At 51.5% G+C, this 16939-nt stretch overlaps 1 protein-coding gene across 3 annotated transcripts in view; it reads right to left on the reverse strand.

Annotated features, from left to right (window-relative positions):
• Nucleotides 1-828: 828 nt before the first annotated feature.
• Nucleotides 829-16939, reverse strand: part of PSTPIP2 (proline-serine-threonine phosphatase interacting protein 2) — a 35925-nt gene continuing 19814 nt past the window's right edge. For all 3 annotated transcript variants that reach the window (XM_044431080.1, XM_044431081.1, XM_044431079.1), the window contains 8 exons: nt 16806-16851; nt 14645-14724; nt 13612-13710; nt 12686-12782; nt 11959-12037; nt 10562-10596; nt 2274-2336; nt 829-1431 (listed from right to left, as the gene is read on the reverse strand). In XM_044431080.1, the coding sequence (XP_044287015.1) occupies nt 2284-2336; nt 10562-10596; nt 11959-12037; nt 12686-12782; nt 13612-13710; nt 14645-14724; nt 16806-16851 (489 nt within the window). In that variant the 3' untranslated portion in view covers nt 829-1431; nt 2274-2283. The remainder of the gene's footprint in view (nt 1432-2273; nt 2337-10561; nt 10597-11958; nt 12038-12685; nt 12783-13611; nt 13711-14644; nt 14725-16805; nt 16852-16939) is intronic.

Below are 16939 nucleotides of genomic sequence, written 5' to 3' on the forward strand. Positions count from 1 at the left end.
CTTCAGGCACTCTATCAGATCTAATTCCTTAAATCTATTTGTCACCTCTACTGTATATTCATCAGGGATATGATTTAAGTCATACCTGAGTGGACTAGTGCTTTTCCCTACTTTCTTCAATTTAAGCCTAAATTTTTCAATTTTAAGCCTATCCTTTCTGGATACTTTACAACAATAATCACAGAATCATATACTCAAGTCTCCCATCCAGGTTTCAACCAGGCCCAACCCTGCTTAGCTTCCAAGATTAGGCAGGATCAGGCACTTCAGGCTATATGGAAGTTAATGTGCAGGCAGCAAATCCATATGCATTTTTCACACAGCAGGAGGCCCCACTGAATTCAATAAGTGGGAACATACTGGGAAGTGTTGCTGTGATGAGGCATGTTCCAGGAACGAGGCATCATGTGTAAGCATAATTTCAAAAATAAATGCCCATGGGCAGAGACTCCAAATTAATATTCTGTACATATTTTGAGCATTACAAACATGGATCGATGCCTGCGAAATGGGTGTGTCAGAGCTATGGAGTGAAGGGAAGGGTTGAAAGCCATGCTGGGAACAGCAGAGGTCTGTCCATAGCACAGAACTTCGCAGTGGCTTTCTTTGGATCACAGCAAACTGCACCCACACACTTTCTAGCCTCAAAACCATGAGGACTAGTGACGATATTTCTTTCTCTTTAATGCAAGGAGAGAATTTCAAAAAGCTAGGCTCTGTACTTCTGGGGTTCAGATTCCCTATACCAGCACAGAAGATGAATCGCCTTAAATACGAATCTTTTGATTCCTGCACGTTGATACCCAACCATACACAGGCAAGTAAGTGTTCAACTTGTTATTAATATTTATTTAAAATAATTACAAAGTCCTTTGGTCCTTTTGCTCTCGACTTCATAAGATTCTGGACTTACACTTTAAAAAACAGCCTCCCCTGCTTGCATCCCCAGCTTTTGCCACGATATGCCATGCTTCCTTCAGAGAGTTCAGGACAACATAATGTGATTCCCTTATTGTACGCTTACAACAACCCTGTAAGGTAGGTCAGGTAGGGAAATAGCAAGTTCCAGAAGGACATCCATTGGGTTTCATAACTACATGAGAATCTGCACATATATTTGCATATCCAAACCTAAATCTCTAAGATATAAAACTTCTATCTGCCTTCCCTGAAATCAAAAAGAATCTGTCTGCAGAATTTGATACCAAAAAGTCCCAGGTTTTTACCACTCTTCTGCTCTGTGCACATCCTCTGTTGCAGAAGGATAGTATCTCCAGATGGTCTTGGTTTTGAAAAGGAGAATGAATCCAGCCGAAAAGAAATCGCGATCGTGAAGAGAGACGGAAAAGGCACAGCTCCGGCACTGCTTGCTTGCTGTTTTCTGATCTGTTTTCCTCATGGAGGTACAGCATGGCAAGAAACCTTTAAGATCTAGAGAAAAAACCAAAGTTGTCAGCAAAGCATGAAGGGGACTTCCGAGGACGTACACGGCATGACTTTCTCACGAAGCTACTTCAGCATTCCACTGACCACATCACCGAGTGTGGTCAATTCAGCATTCCATTGACCACATAACCACATAATCGCATCTGGGAGGCTGCAGGATAGATCAGATCCCCAGATCTGAGGCTGGGGACAATTCCCCAGGCTGGGAACGGCCGCACCACACCCCCATTCCCTTACAGCTGGCATGGAAAGAGCTGCAGAGCTGCACTCCAAGGGTGGGAAAGCAACCACAGGAAAGGGGGAAGGGGAGGATTTCAGGAAGCAAGGAGGGGAGAAGCCAAGTACAGATACCCCACAGCCACCTGCCAGAAATCCTGATGCTTCATTCTGCCCTACAGAGCCTGCACTGAGCAGGAGGTGGGACTTGATGGTCTCTGGGGTCCCTCCAGATTCTATCACTAAATGCATAACAAGCTCCGAGGCCCAGGGCAGGCAAGCAAAGATCAGGCCATGGGAACAAGTGTCCCAGAATATTCCGCTTCAGTGGAGAAATTTCGTCACACGCTCAGCTCCTGAGATTCACTTTTCAACCTCAGCATTTCTGAGCACCCAGGTTCACTTTCTGGATATTGCAAGACTGAAGGGTATTTCCTCCTATTTCTCACAGCCTCGCAGTTTGCTCAAGACACAGAACAGAGTGGAAACCTTCTCCCAGCCCCCAGCCTCGAACATTTGCCAATGGCAGGAAATGCGGCTCAGCACAGCGGCAAACCCTCAGCATCCCTTCCCACCCACACACAAGTCTCTTCTGCAATCCACAGACTTACTCTTTCCAGGCTAGTGATGATGTATCAAGCTGTAGCCGTCCACAGTACAGTACTCCGGGTCCACTGTAAAATCCAGAGCATGAGCAATGAGCACTGTATGCCTAAGAAGTCATAATTAACGCCAATTTCCCAACCACCCAGGAAACCTGGGAAAAGCAGGTTGCTTACCTGTAACTGATGTTCTTCAAGTGGCCATCTGTGCATTCACACATATGGGTTGCTGCGCCTGCGCAGTGCCTCGGCCGGAAGATTAGAAAGCTAACGGTTTTTGGTGGGAAAACTCCGCTCCCCTTCCCCTTTGTGGTATAAATAGAGTGGAGTGTCCGCCATTTTGCTCAGTCTTGAAGACCGCACGTTTGCCCTCTAAAGGTTAAAAATAAAGTAATGATAAGACACCATTATATTCCCACGGTACCGATGTGAATTATAGTACAGTACCAAGAACAATCTCTAGTCAGCGATATAACCTCCCGGTACCGATGCCGTTAATATTTCGGTACCGAAAAAAAATAACCACCCAGCGACATAATCCAAATGGTACTGATGCAAATTATAGTATGGTACCGAGAAAAAACATGATATCCACTCACCAACACCGAGTGGGGCCGGCAGGTGGGTTGTGTGAATGCACAGACGGCCACTCGAAGAACATCAGTTACAGGTAAGCAACCTGCTTTTCTTCATCGTGGCCTCTGTGCATCACACATATGGGTGATTCGCAAGCTTACCAGACTCGGTGGAGGGAGGTGTCATCATCAAAGAATGGATGAGAGAACAGCTTTACCAAAAGAGCAGTCCCGTCTGGCACGTACATCAAGCCGATAATGCTTGGCAAAAGTACATGGACCAGCCCAGATCGCAGCTCTGCAGATGTCTTGCAACGGAACCCCTGCGGCAAAAGCGGACGAGGTCGCTACCGCTCGTGTAGAATGGCCAGTTGGAGAGACAGGTAAATCTATTTTCGATAGCTGATAAGCCAGGACAATAGTCTGGGTGATCCAATTAGAGAGTCTCTGAGATGATATTGGTGATCCCTTTTTTTGCTTGGAGTATTTAACAAAAAGTCTATTAGTAGTACGAAAAGATTCAGTGCGGGATCTGTAAAAAGCCAAGCAGCGGCAAACATCAAGTGTGTGTAAAGCACATTCTATCGGGGTCAACGATGATGGAAAGAAAGCCGGTAGAACGATATCCTGATGTGGGGAACGATGTGGCCACCTTGGATAAAAAGGAGAAATCCATCCGAAGGACAACTTTTTCCTTATGGAAGTTCAGAAATGGTGGGTCTATGAGGAGAGCACAAAGCTCGCTAGCTCTTCGTACTGATGTAACCGCTACTAGAAAGGCAGTTTTCCATGACACCAGGTGTAAGTCCGCAGTTGCTAAAGGCTCGAACGGTGGTTTGGTAAGCGCTTGGAGTACTACAGAAAGACTCCACGTCAGCACGGCAGGGCGAATAGACGGATGCAAATTTTGTAGTCCCTTAATGAAACGCCGAACGAGCGGTTGTGAGAAGACTGATAACCCGTGTATAGTGCCACGATAATGGGATATAGCGGCTGCATAAACTTTGATGGATGACGGTTTAAGTCCCTCCTGATGCAAATGTAAAAGAAATTGTAAGATACTGGTGACTGAAGCCGTTGCAGGGGAGAACGAATGGCACTCCGCAAAAGAGGAGAATCTTCTCCATTTAGCCGTATAGGAACGACGAGTGGACGGTCTTAATGCAGATTCGATAATCGCCTGAATTTCTCTGTCGGGAGGCATCGGTATCGTGATATTCGCTGTCGAATTCGAAGTCGGGGCTGCATATACCGTGTGTTGAGTGAGGTCACCCGTAGCGTGAGGTGTCCCCGGTACCGACTCGGTGACGTGAATCAGGTGATTTGCCATGCCGTCAGCTTCAGAGAGAATTTATCTGGATGGCAGATCGCTCCTCCTTGTTGTGTTAACAAGTGCGGGAGAGTTGGTAGATGAAGGAACGTTCTTCTGGACAGCAGCAAGAGAGTGGTAAACCATGGTTGTCTCGGCCACCACGGAGTCAGTTGTATCCCCGTGGCCCTGTCCTGGGCTATTTTTGTTACCACTCTCGTCAGAAGTGGGATTGGAGGAAACGCATAAAAAGTCATGTTGCTCCAAGGGACCATGAGAGCATCTCCCATCGATCCCGGCCCGACACCCGCTCTGGAACAGTAAAGGGCACACAGGCTGTTCTGTTGCGTGGCGAACAGGTCCACATCCGGATAACCCCACAGGCGGAAGAGTCCCTCACAAAGTTGTTTGTCCAACTCCCATTCGTGTGTTGTCGACACCTGTCTGCTTAATGTATCTGCTTCGACATTGTCGGTTCCAGCCAGGTGAACCACCATAAGCGTGATGTTCCTCGGTATGCACCAGTCCCAAATGTCCATCAATAGGTGTGCTAAGGCTGGAGATTTTGTGCCCCCCTGCTTGTTGATGTAGAAAACTGCCGCTATATTGTCTGATGCAATTTGGACAATTTGACGGCGTAACACAGTCTTGAAAGCCTTGAGGGTGTTGAAAATTGCCAGAAGTTCCAGGAAGTTGATGTGTTTCCTCGCCTCTCATCGGTTCCAAGTACCTTGGACCCGAAGTCCCGAACATGCCGCACCCCATCCCAGGAGGGATGCGTCGGTGTACAGAGTCACCGTTGGCCGAGGTGGTCGAAACGGGGTGCCCGAAACGGGGTGCCCGAAACGGGGTGCCGATCGACAGGTTGTCTGTGATGGTCCACCACGTTAAAGTGTGAAGGACTGCAGGCGGGATCCAAATCTGCTTGGTGGCAGGATCTTGTTGCGGTTGAAAGGCAGCGTTGAAGAACAGTTGAATGGGTCGCATACGTAGCCTGGCATACGGGACAATGGCAATAGCAGCAGCCATATGTCCTAGTAGTCTCTGAACAGACAAGGCTGGAACCGTTCCGTGTAGTCGAATCCGATGAATATGGCTGCATAAAGCATTCTGACATTCCGGTGGGAGGAAAGCTTTTTCCTGGGTCGAGTCGAGTCGAGTCGTGCCCCGATGAAATCGATGACCTGCGTGGGAATAAGGGTCGATTTGTCGCGGTTAATGCAGAGGCCGAGAGCATCGAACAAAGCGCAGGTCATTTGTATATCAGACAAGAGAGCTTGTTCGGATTGCGAGACGATCAGCCAGTCGTCCAAGTATGGGTAAACCTGTACTCCGCGAGTCCACAAGTGTGCGCATACCGGTGCCATACACTTTGTAAAGACTCGAGGGGCTGTGGCCAAGCCAAAGGGTAGGACGTTAACCTCGAACAGGTCGGATCCGACAGTAAAACGTAGAAAGCGTCTGTGTGAAGGATGGATGGAAATATGAAAATAAGCATCCTTCAAATCCAGTGAGGCGAACCAATCCTCTCTTTTCAATAATGGAAGAATGTTCTGTAAAGTGGTCATCCGGAACTTCCTTGGTTTGATGTACTTGTTAAGAGTTTGTAAGTCCAGGATCAGACAGAGACCACCGTCCCTTTTCGGCACCGTAAAATATCTGGAATAGAATTCATGCAATCCTTCCGAGCAGGACAATTTTCGAATCGCTCCCTTGAGAAGTAGCTGTGAGACTTCATCACGTAGCACCGATGAAGAAGGTGTGAAGCAAATCGGGCTCGAAGGAGGGATAACATCGAATTCTATCCTATATCCGAACGAGATGATAGATACCACCCACCTATCAGATGTGATGGACTCCCAAATGGGGAGTCGGCCCTGGAGCCGGTCCCCAAAAGGTAGAAGGGAAGGTGGTGCTGGAATAGAGAGGATGGTTCACGCAAGCCATCAACGTGGGCGTTTATCGGTATCGAATCGCCTACGGCCTTGGGAAAAACGCTGTTGTGCTTGCTGCCTCTGACGCTGCCGTTGTTGGTATTGTTGGGTTCGAGGGTAGTTTTGCTGGCGTGGATAATATGGGCGATTCCGGTAGGACGACCAGGGCCACTGCCACTTACGTTTTTGCGGGAGCTCCATGCGGCGTGCGGTTAGGCGTGATTCATGAATCGCCTTTAATTTTCAGTCAGTCTTCTGGTGGAACAGACCGGTACCATCAAAAGGCATTTCCTCGATTCTGCACTTCATCTCATCGGGGAAATTACAATTGCGCAGCCACGCATGTCGGCGTAGCGAGATGGCGTTGACGAGGGCCCTTGAATCGGTGTCTACATGGTGACGAGCGGTAGACAGCTGTTGTACCGCCACCTGCATTGCCTCCTTAATAAAAACCCTGGCAAGGTCCACTTGGTGGTCTGGAAGGGAGGAAGCGACGTTATCCAGTTTCTGCATGATAAAGTACTGGTAACGTGCCAGTGTCGCTTCGTAGTTCGATATGTGCACGCCGAGTCCAGAGGCCGCATAGACTCGGCGCGCAAGCATATCGATTTTCCTCCCTTCCTTGTCCCGAGGAGCGGTATGTCCCCTGGACTCCCTGCCCTGGGAGGATTCAACCACAAGAGAGTTCGGTTTTGGGTGATGGAGCAGGAAGGGAATGTCATCGTCCCGAACTCTATACATAGCCTCATATCTGCGGGAGGTCGCTTGTGGTTGGGCCGGTTGGTCCCAGGGTTGGACCATAGCCTGGTGCAGTGTAGTTATAAGCGGCAGAGCTATGGATGCGGACTGCTCTCCCCGAACGACGTCATAGAAGCGATCTGTCGAAGGGCCTGGCTGTTGATGGGCTTCAATTTCAAGCGAATGAACCAAGCGGGACATGAGCTCTGTGAACAAAACATGAGGTTCGTCGGGTGAAGCAGGCCCTTGATATGCGACAGCCACATCAGGGGATGTGGAGTCGACCTCCGAGTCCTCGGAGTCTTCCATGTAATGCGGCCGGTCGTCGTTTGAGGAGGAGGAGGTTTCAGGGGAGGCTGGGCGCCTCGTCTCCGTACGCCTGGAGTGGATGGCACATCCCTCAGGACCGATGGTGATCTCTGCTCACGAGGGAAATAGGGATATGGCTGGTACCCACCCCAGTCGGGGGGAGCACCATATCCCGGAATCAACCAACTTTCATCTCAACACTCGGATGAACAGGTGCGACCTCTGGGAGGTAATGTTGAGGCCACATGAGATTCAGTCGGTGGCATGGGTGTTGGTGAGCGTCCCCTCGGTGGGGAGTCTCTGATTTCGCCATCAGAGATGGACTCCCGTAGTGGCTCCTCCTGTTGCTGGGGATGCACGCTCTCAGGCCGAGTGGTTGGCCTGGGGGATCCCGGTGGTGTCACCTGCATAACGAGTTGCAGGGCCGGTCCCAAGGGGGTCAGTACCGTGGCGGCCGTCGATACCGAAAAGCCCAATGAACCTGAGCCTCGTTGTTTTGGGCGGTCAGGTTTCTTGCTCTTGCGAGCGGGCTTATCCACCTTTTCCTTCCTCAGCTTCTTATGGGTGGAAGTTTTATCCAGACTGGTATGCTTGCACTTCTCCCGTTTCTTAGTCGGGGGAGAAGGCAGCGACTGAGCCCCCATAGAAGTGGCGCCCTCGTCCGAAGGATGCTGAGGAGAGTCGGCAGAGGTCGAGGAAGGACGCTTCGCCGGAGCACCCACGGTGGAGGAGGAGCGCTGAGGAGGCGCGGACGAAGAGGAAGCAGGCCGTAGGAGCAGTTGGTCGGACTGCATTAATGCCTGATCCCATAGGAGCTTTCTGAGACGATTCTCCCTATTTTTTCGTGCCTGCTTGGTAAACGCCAAGCAATGACCGCACTTGTCGGTCCTATGCCCCTCGCCGAGGCAGAGGAGGCATAGATCATGTGGATCGGCCGGCGACATTTTAGATCCACATTCAATACACTTGCGGAATGCCGCCCACTGCGCCATCGCGGAAAAATGAAGAAAAGGGGACAGTATAGAGGGTAAGATAATATTTTTGGTGTTTTTTTTTATATATATATAGAGAAAGAATTCAAGAAGAAAACGGACAGAATCGGGGAGAAGAACAAACTTGGAGTAAGAGAAGTTTAAACTTTTTGAGAAAAAACAGCGAAGAGGCACAGATCTATAGCAAGAGACGAACAGGCACGAGGCACAGCGAACGGCGGTCGCAAAGACTGAGCAAAATGGCGGACACTCCGCTCTATTTATACCACAAAGGGGGAGGGGAGCAGAGTTTTCCTGCCAAAAACCGTTAGCTTTCTAATCTTCCGGCCTAGGCACTGCGCAGGCACAGCAACCCATATGTGTGATGCACAGAGGCCACGACGAAGAAATGCAGTTCTGAAATGAGACCTTTACCAGAGAAATTGCAGTGTTCTCATGCAACGGTCATTCCAAGGAAAGGGAACTGTAAGAGCAACGGCAGGTTCCCCTCTTAGCGTCTCTGTATATCATAGATGCTTCCAGTCCCGTTTGTCACATTCACACTTAATTTTTTTAGGCTAAAACTAAGTCTTCATGGCTGGCTTTTTGTGTTTTTAAATAAAACCCAACGGCACAAGGCTCCGGGTTCAGGCACAAGGTCTGGAGGAGCAATAAACCGTACACCTTGTCTGCCTGCTCATGACGTGCCCAGTGAAGCTACTGCAGCAGAGTCCCATCCTCCTCAAGCTGTACAAGAATTTACAGAGGTGTTACTAAGTGGGAAAACAGCTGGAGGGGAAGGAGGTCTTCTCCCCACCTGTCCATACAACCTTGTCTCTGCTCAGACTCATGACCTGCCATAACTGTTTTTCACGAAAGACACATGTCCACTCGGAAGTGAGCAATTCAGCCATTCGGTGTGTGCTTTGCTTCTTCCCTGAGAATCATCCAAGGAAAGGCCAGAAATAGGGTTTTGTGTAGTTGCCAATCCAGTGTGATGACACCCCCAACCAAGCTTAAGCGCCCTATTGTGCTCTATCACAACTGGAAGTGTCAACTTTATCCTCTCTGAGGTTGTTCTGTTCCCAAATCCCAGGCCAGCTTTCTTCTTCTTTAAAGCAGGCACGGGAAGCTTGTAGGTCAAAATGTCCGGAGGGTCACAACTCCCATCTCCCCTTACTGCTGGCTAGGGCTGATGGGAGCTGTCAGCCAAAGCATCTGGGAAGCCACAAGCCAGCTGCCCTGGCTTCACCAACGCATCTCCTTAAGCAGTCCTTCCCCCCTGACGGTGCTGTCTTAAAAGGGTGGAGACCACACGGGACACACCGGGAACTCCCGAAACGCAGAGCCAGGCTTGTCGGGTCCTAGAATTCAGCCTCTCCTCTCTCTATTAAAAGCAGCTAGGGGTAGGATAGGGGGATTTAGACCGAGCGTGCAGTGTTTGGAGGAGTGGGGCTTAAACCTTATCACCTGTGCTGCTTCTCCCACTTAAAATTCAGCTATTTATTACAGAATCCCAAGGAAGGAGAACTGGAGGGGGCCCTGATGGCCATCGGGTCCAATCCCTGCTCAAGGCAGGCCTCCAAGTCAAAGCATCCCTCCCAGGTGTCTGTCCAGCTGCATCTCCAGTGCCCCGGGGGAGCCGATGGCCTCCCGAGGTCACTGGGTCCATTCTCGTATTGAGCGAGATGTCTATAGTCAGGAAGCATTCCCAACATTCAGCTGAACTCCGCCTTCCCGTAACTTGAGCTCATGGTTCCGTTACTGCACTCTGGAGGGACTGAGGACAAGCTTCCAAGTACCATGTCTCCCCCCAGGCTTCCCCAGACTGGACACGCCCAGGTCTTTCAGTCTCTCCTCACAGGACTTTGTCCCCAGTCCCTGGACCACCTTCATTGCCCTCCCCTGAACCTTTCCCACTTTCTCTGCCTCCTGCTCCAACTCCGGTGCCCAGAACTGGGACGCAGCACTCCAAAACACTTAACGTATTGGATCCCATGCTTTTTAAGCTGCTGACGACCCACTGGAGAAAGTGCATGTGTACCCACGTTTTCTCTGCTGTGGGGCTTTGGTGCTGCCATGCCCTGGGGCCAGTCTGGGGCATCTCTAGTACAGCCAGGAACAAGCCCCGTCTGAACCTTCAGGGCTGCTGCCAGTCAGTGCCGACAATTCTGGGCTGCAAGCATCCCAGTCCCAGTCTGCCCCCAGCTGCTTTGAATGGGAAATCGGAGGCCGGGTCACAGGGTGCCCTCCCGCAGTGCTTGCAGCTTCCCAAATGCACCTGGTTGGCTGCCACGGAAGCACAACATAGGCCAGGATCAAAGCTTGGCCTGGTGCAACTCTTGCTGGGTTAGGCCTGAGCTGAAAAGGAGAGGGAAGACGGATACGCAGCAAAGAGCGGCAAAAGGGGCTTCCTCAGCGCATCTCGATTTGCAGAAAGGCACTGGGCTTGCTTGCTTACCTGGTCCGCTGGCTGGGATGGGCAATTTTGGCCTCCTGCAAGCAGAAGAAAGACACAAATTAAGACCAGGAGTGCTTCTCTCCTTGGTACAGAAAGCATTTTCTGCTCCGTCTGCTTTTCAACCATCTTCCTGAGGTCCCAGGCAAGCTCCAGGGGTCAGGATCCAATGGGGGCTGCACCCTGGCCTTCTTGCAAGGGCCAATCCTGGAACAGCCCCCAAATGCACCACGATGGTGGCAAAGAGCAGGCAGTCTGGCGGGGAAGCAAGGTGCACGGGCCTGGGAAACAGACTCGCCCCCGGAAAGCTCCAGGGAGCCCAGCAGTGATGGCAAATGTGCACCTGCTCCCGGGGCACCATATTTGCCTGCAAAGTCGATGCCACAGAATCACAGGAGAGTTAGAACGGCACACGAAGGCCATCGGGGCTTTGTCATGCAGAGTGTATGAACTCAGGGCCAAATTCCATTTCAGGGACGCTCTTGGGGGCAGCAGGTCTAGGATGGGGGGGACTAAAGGCTGAAGGAGAAGAGCCAAAATAACCGCCGTCTTTAGCTTAAAGCTCCTACTGCCAGGAACTATGGCCAAACCACCTGGGGATGACCATAGATTCATAGATAGCAGAGTCGGAAGGGGCCATTGGGTCTAATCCTCTGGTGTTTCAGGACTCCAATTTACACCAGTTTCTTTCTGAATGTCTCTGCCCACGATCTCTCTGGGCAACTGGTCTCACTGTCATACTGCTCTGACAGTCAGGAAGCTTTTCGTGATGTCCAGCCTGAATCTGGGTTGAATGGATTATTCTGTGTCCTGCACTCTGGCGCCAGCAAGGAGAGATCTTGACCTTCCTCTTTGTGACAGCCTTTGAGGGACTCATAGAGGGACATCATGTTTCCCACCCGTCTTCTGTTTTTCGCCACTGCTGCAGCCAATTCAGTGGCAGCAGCAACGGGGGGCGCACAAACAAGCCAGGGCGAGCGACACACGGCCCGCGTGTTCTTCACCCCTGCTTTGTCATCTCTCCTGCATTTAGGATTGCAGGCTCCTCGGGGCAAGGACTTTGTCAGGAGTGGCCCTTCACACATACGATCACAGGCGCCCTGGGGAATGGCAGGACCGGTCGCAGAGCGTGGTGATGCTTCGGTCCCCATGAGGCAACTCTCTTCCTTCTCCCGGCGGGAGAGGAGGAGACAGGGAGGTAGAAGGGCAGCGGGGAAGCCAGGGGAGCCTGCAAGGGCAGGCACGGGCGCAGTTCCCAGGCTGCCCCTGGCATGTTCTGGGAGGCCCCAGGGAACGTCTTGCTGTGCCTTCTTGTGGCTTCCTATTAAGCCCATCTCAGCAGAGAAGCACGGCACAAATACAACTAAATAAACCACTCCAAGCGGTCTGATGAGTCTCACCTTCCAGGGGCTGGAGCATTATTCCTTCCTGGGACAGCATTCTTCTGCGAGTTATAATAATTTTCATAAACCACCGGAGCTGCAAGGGTGGAGAAGGGAGGAAGGATTGGGGTTGCAAACGGACCTGCAAGATCAGCAGCGAGGCTACGGCGCGAGGATACTGTGCAAAGGAGGCATTTTGCAGGTGGGGGAGGGGGGAAGGACAGAGCTGCCAGGATGCGCAGCTTCCTCCTGGCTCCCCGGCCTTCCAAAAATCGCCGTCTTCCCGAAATGCAGAGCGAGAAGCATTTCACAGAGGTGGAAATCGCATCCACCACTACTTCTGCTCTGTGTTGGATGCTTACAAGCCCCTGGAGAACTCTCCAGCACTGAGGAACTCTCCAACAGGACGAGGGTCCTTAGGTATTCTAATCTGATTTTAAAAGACAAGAGACCAGCCGTTCATCGCCCTTGCGAGCTGGTGGCACCAGACTCGCTGTGGCAAGTGCTTCTGGCCTCCACGGCACCCCAATCCCAGCCAGCTTCCAGGGAAGAAAGTGACTTGAGGAAGAGAGTGCAAGAGAAGGCCACGGATGGCAAGAGCTCTCCCCACACACACAGCTGTGTGGCTTCTGGGCCTTTGTCCCTTGACGCATGAATGGGGCAGACCCCACATTTAAGGAGAGATGGGCGTCAGGCACCAGCTCAGGTCACGGGGACTGCAGAAACCCAAGACCCGTCCACCTACCTGGGGGGAGGGTACCCGTCCTGCGGATGTTCACGAAGCACTCAATGTCCTTCTCGATGCTGCACCGCTCGAGGCTCTTCCGGATCTCCTCGTAACTCTGCGAGACGCAAAAGGGAGTCCTCTTCCAAAATGGCCAAGCCAACAGGAAGCGCTTAGCGGCTCCAAGCAAAGGCTCTCAGGCCCCTGCAGCCAGCGCCGTGGTCCAGGCCCGCTCCCTAGGCGGGCAGTGCTGCTCCAGGCACCAGGTGTGCTACAGAATTCATTCATTCATTCATTCAGAGATTTTATATCCCGCCCTTCACAATGTCTCAGGGCAAGAAGCAAATGGGTTGGATTTCCATGAATCCAACCAGCAGATTCTGCAAACATTAACACCTTAATGTTTAATTGGTATTCATTGTGATTTTATTGTGACTTGGTGGATGCTGTTTCATTTTTATCTTTGCTTCTTGTAAACCCTCCCAAGATGTTAGTAATGGGACAGTCTATAAAAACTTTAAACATATAAACAAACAAACAGTCTGGCTTTTTCTCAGTCATGTGGATTCTGCAGATTTGTGGAAAAGATCTTGGGATGCTGAGGGGGGAATTTGCAATGTGCAATAAATCTCATTCATTAATGCACATCTGCACAGAGAGGCAGTGTGGTGTAGTGGTGAGAGGGCTGAAATGGGTCCTAGGAGAGCCAGGTTCGAGTCCCCACTTGGCCTGGAAGCTCCCTGAGTAACTTTAGGTCAATCACCAAATCTCAGCCTAATTGCCCTTACGGGGTTGTTGTTGTAGCGAAGAGGAGGATGCATAGCAGGCTTGGGCTCCTCACAGGAGGATGCAGGAGCAACAAGGCTATTCAAAAAAGAAAGAAAGCGCTCGATCCAGAAAGTTGGGGAAACCGCTGCAGAAACCCAGGCAGAAGCAGCCTTACTTACGTCGTCATTCTTGACGCACTCCAGGGAGAGCTGGTTGACATGAAGCCATAATGCATTCCGGAAGTAGTTTATGCGGTCACACTCTTGGCTCTCAAAAAACTGCAGCATTAAAGAGGAGAAGCATTAAAGCCAAAGTCAAAACGTGAATATGGAATTCCTTCCAAAAGGGTCACTTGGTTGTTTTTTCTAAAATAACTGTCCCCTGTCTCAGCACAGGGGTGGAAGAGCCAGAAATATAAAATGGTCACAAAACCTTTAGAACCTTGGCAAAGAAAACACCTGAACCGAAACTCAGGAAGAACGGAATGTTGTGACGCAACTTTTAAAATAATTCACAAACCACACAAGCCACTGGAAGGACATAGCTTACGCTGTGCATTCTGCCAGGCAGGATTTTACGACTTCAACATGAATTATTCCTTTTCTTTTTCTTCTTTTTGCAGAGGGCAGGGTAGCTCTGGAGAAGCTACTCCAGATTTTGAACAGAGTCTGCCTGTAACCATCAGACTCATCTCAACACCCCTGTCCTTCCTTGGTCCTAAATTCGCCAGCCCTAGCTGAGCAGGTTTGGAAACCTCCATTTTTGACTCAAACCATCCACGAGGAAGTGAAAATTCAATGCCCCAGTTGGCCATGACCCTTGTAGAAAGAGAACCATTTGGAATATCTTCAGGGAAAAGATATTTGCAGGGCTGTCCGGTCAGAGTCTGGGATAACAATCCAGGATATGCTGAGCCTTGAGGACATCAGCGCTGGGTGCTGGGCAGCGGACTGAGCAAGGCACATGGGTTACACCCGCAGTTTTTCACACGACTGTGAGATGCACGGTATTTCTGCTCATAATGTCATATGCAATCCAGGTTCCTCTTTTTCTGGGGGACGAGTTTCCCTTTTTGGGGTGAATCGGCATGACAACCCAGGATGGCTGGCCTGCCTTTCTGTGCCAAAAGGGCAAAGGTCTCCCTGAGCCGGACTACCCGCCCCAGCTCTGAGCAGGGGCAAATACATCTTCCTCCTCCTGCTGCTTTCTTACCTCACAAGCTTTGATGTGTTCGTTCTGCCACTCTTCCCGGATTCGTTCAAGAGCACCGATGTTCATCTGGTACACCCTGTCTGCAATCGGAGAACAGAGGAGAGCGTCCCGGTCACGCTGGAGGAGCGGCCGGGGACAATTCTAGACCAAGCATTAAAGGACAGCGAACGGACAATGTCTTGACTTGTGGGCTGGTGGCCGAAGGAGAGATCCTGTGTCCCGCCAGGAATAACCAGCCAGATTTCGTGCTTCGGGCAACTCAAGGCTCCTAAGTAAACAGGGGTGGAATCAGCCCTGCCTCATCCCTGCAAAATTGTGGACGTTCGCGTGGCTCTCAGCGGGTGACAGGAGAACTCAGCAGCATTTGCGGGAATGGTGGCTGGCACAGTTGAACTTGGGCCAGCGGGCGACACCCTTCCTGTCCGACAAGCAGCTGTTTGGCGCTTTTGCCACGTTTATGTAGCCTTTCCCGTTCCAAAAGGGCTGAAATTCTTCCGCTAAAGCTGCACGACCAGCAATAAGAGCTCGAAATATGCATGCATTTAGCCCTGCCCCCTTTGCCTCTGGCCCCGCCCACCACTGGGCTGAGGCCCCAGGGGGCTTCTCTGCCGTTGAATTGGCCTCGGGCTGAAAGAGGTCCCTCACGCCCGCTTTACAAGATGGCCATGGGGTTTCATGCTTTGAACTCTTTGGAAAGCGGGTGCCTGCCCGTGACAAAATTCTCCGTGAGCTCCCGGGCCAGCAATGCCTCACACGGTGTCCAGGAGCAACACTCCGTCCCACTGGGCCTTCCAGGAACAGAGTGTTGTTGGGAAACCATGCCCCATCGCCATCGGGCACGCCACCTTCTCGGCAGCGGAGTCAAGAAAAACACCATTTCTGCATGCTAAAGAAAAGGGAGAAAAGCACCAAAATTTAGCCTCCCAACCTCACCCACTAGAAACTTCTCCTGAGTTTCCCCACCTGTAATCTCGAGAGAGCAGATCATCTAAATTCAGCCCTGTAGCCACACCCCGGCTGCCGAAATGGCTTAACATCGCTGGCCTAAAGCCTCTCCCCCGTGTCTGGCTTTTAAAGCAAGGGTGCTGGATGTCTTTCAACCCGAGGGCCGAAATCAGTTATGCAAAGCTGAGGGGACATGCTCCAGCGTTGGTGAGGCCATCAGGCAGCGGAGCGAGGCCAAAGGCACACCGAGCAGGGCCAAAACACCACTGGAATTTAGCCCAAGCTTTTGCTGTCGGCCACAAGGCCTCAGGAGAGCCACTTCGACCATTTGCCAAGGGAGGAGACCTGCCCCAAGCCAGGAGACCAGGGCCCAGAGAGAGGCCAGGCTGCCTACACAACCTCTTGGGTTCTCCATGCTTGTTTAATGGGACAAGCTTCACCTGGCGGACAAATGGCTGTTTTTTTCTCTAGAGGGGCACGGCATCAATGCACATGGCACCAGAGGGGGCAGCACGAACAAAAGACAGGTCTCTCCCCTGGGGAGTTTGCACATTACGTGTAGGCTGGTGCGTGTGTGGAGGAAGAGAGCTCTGAGGCAGTGCAGAAGGCAGCGGGATAGCGAGTTTTCCCCCTAGGAATAATCACTGACCAGCAGCAAAAGTCTGTAGGAGCCACCGCAGATGGTGAGCAGGACTGGATCCAAGAGCCGGCAACACGGACAATCAGGCTGGGGGTTCCATGAGCAGAGCCGGCTGGAGCCAGGGGTCAGACTAGATGGCCTGGGAGACCCCTTCTGTCTCGCGCTGTTTCTACGTGTCTAACGTCTGCAGAACTGCAGCATTCAGACACCATGCTAACCCAGTCATGGGCGGAGTGGGATATTGCCAAAATGCTTGTTATTGTGTTGTCTGAACCCAGCTTCCTCACTGTGTTCCTCCCTCTCGGCCTCTCCCCCCCGTGCTCGCACACCAAGCAGAGGGAGGCAGTCGAGAACGGTATCCAGGGAGCCGGGTGACCCTGCGGCTTGCATGAAATGACATATTCTGCCACACACGGGGCGCAAGCATCCAACCTGGTCCCTGCTTAATCCTGGCTGGATCTCATGCCAGGCACCTTTCGTGGCACAGAGACGTCTGCAGAGCGAGTCGCTGTTAAGAGGGCAGAGGAGCGGAGGTCAGTTCGAACACTGGCGACTGCACTCCCCACGGCCACTCACCCGAATCCTCCAGAGCTGTTTTTGTCTGCGCCAACTTGACAAAGAGCTGGAAGGGAAGCAAAGTGGAAAGGAGCCGTCAGGACTACAATAGGATAGCCACTCTCTGGAAGAAAGTGGACCCTGTGGGTTTCCCG

Source organism: Varanus komodoensis, unplaced genomic scaffold (genome assembly GCF_004798865.1).
Source record: "Varanus komodoensis strain SLA01 unplaced genomic scaffold, ASM479886v1 scaffold22, whole genome shotgun sequence".
NCBI classification, from domain to species: Eukaryota; Metazoa; Chordata; class Lepidosauria; order Squamata; family Varanidae; genus Varanus; species Varanus komodoensis.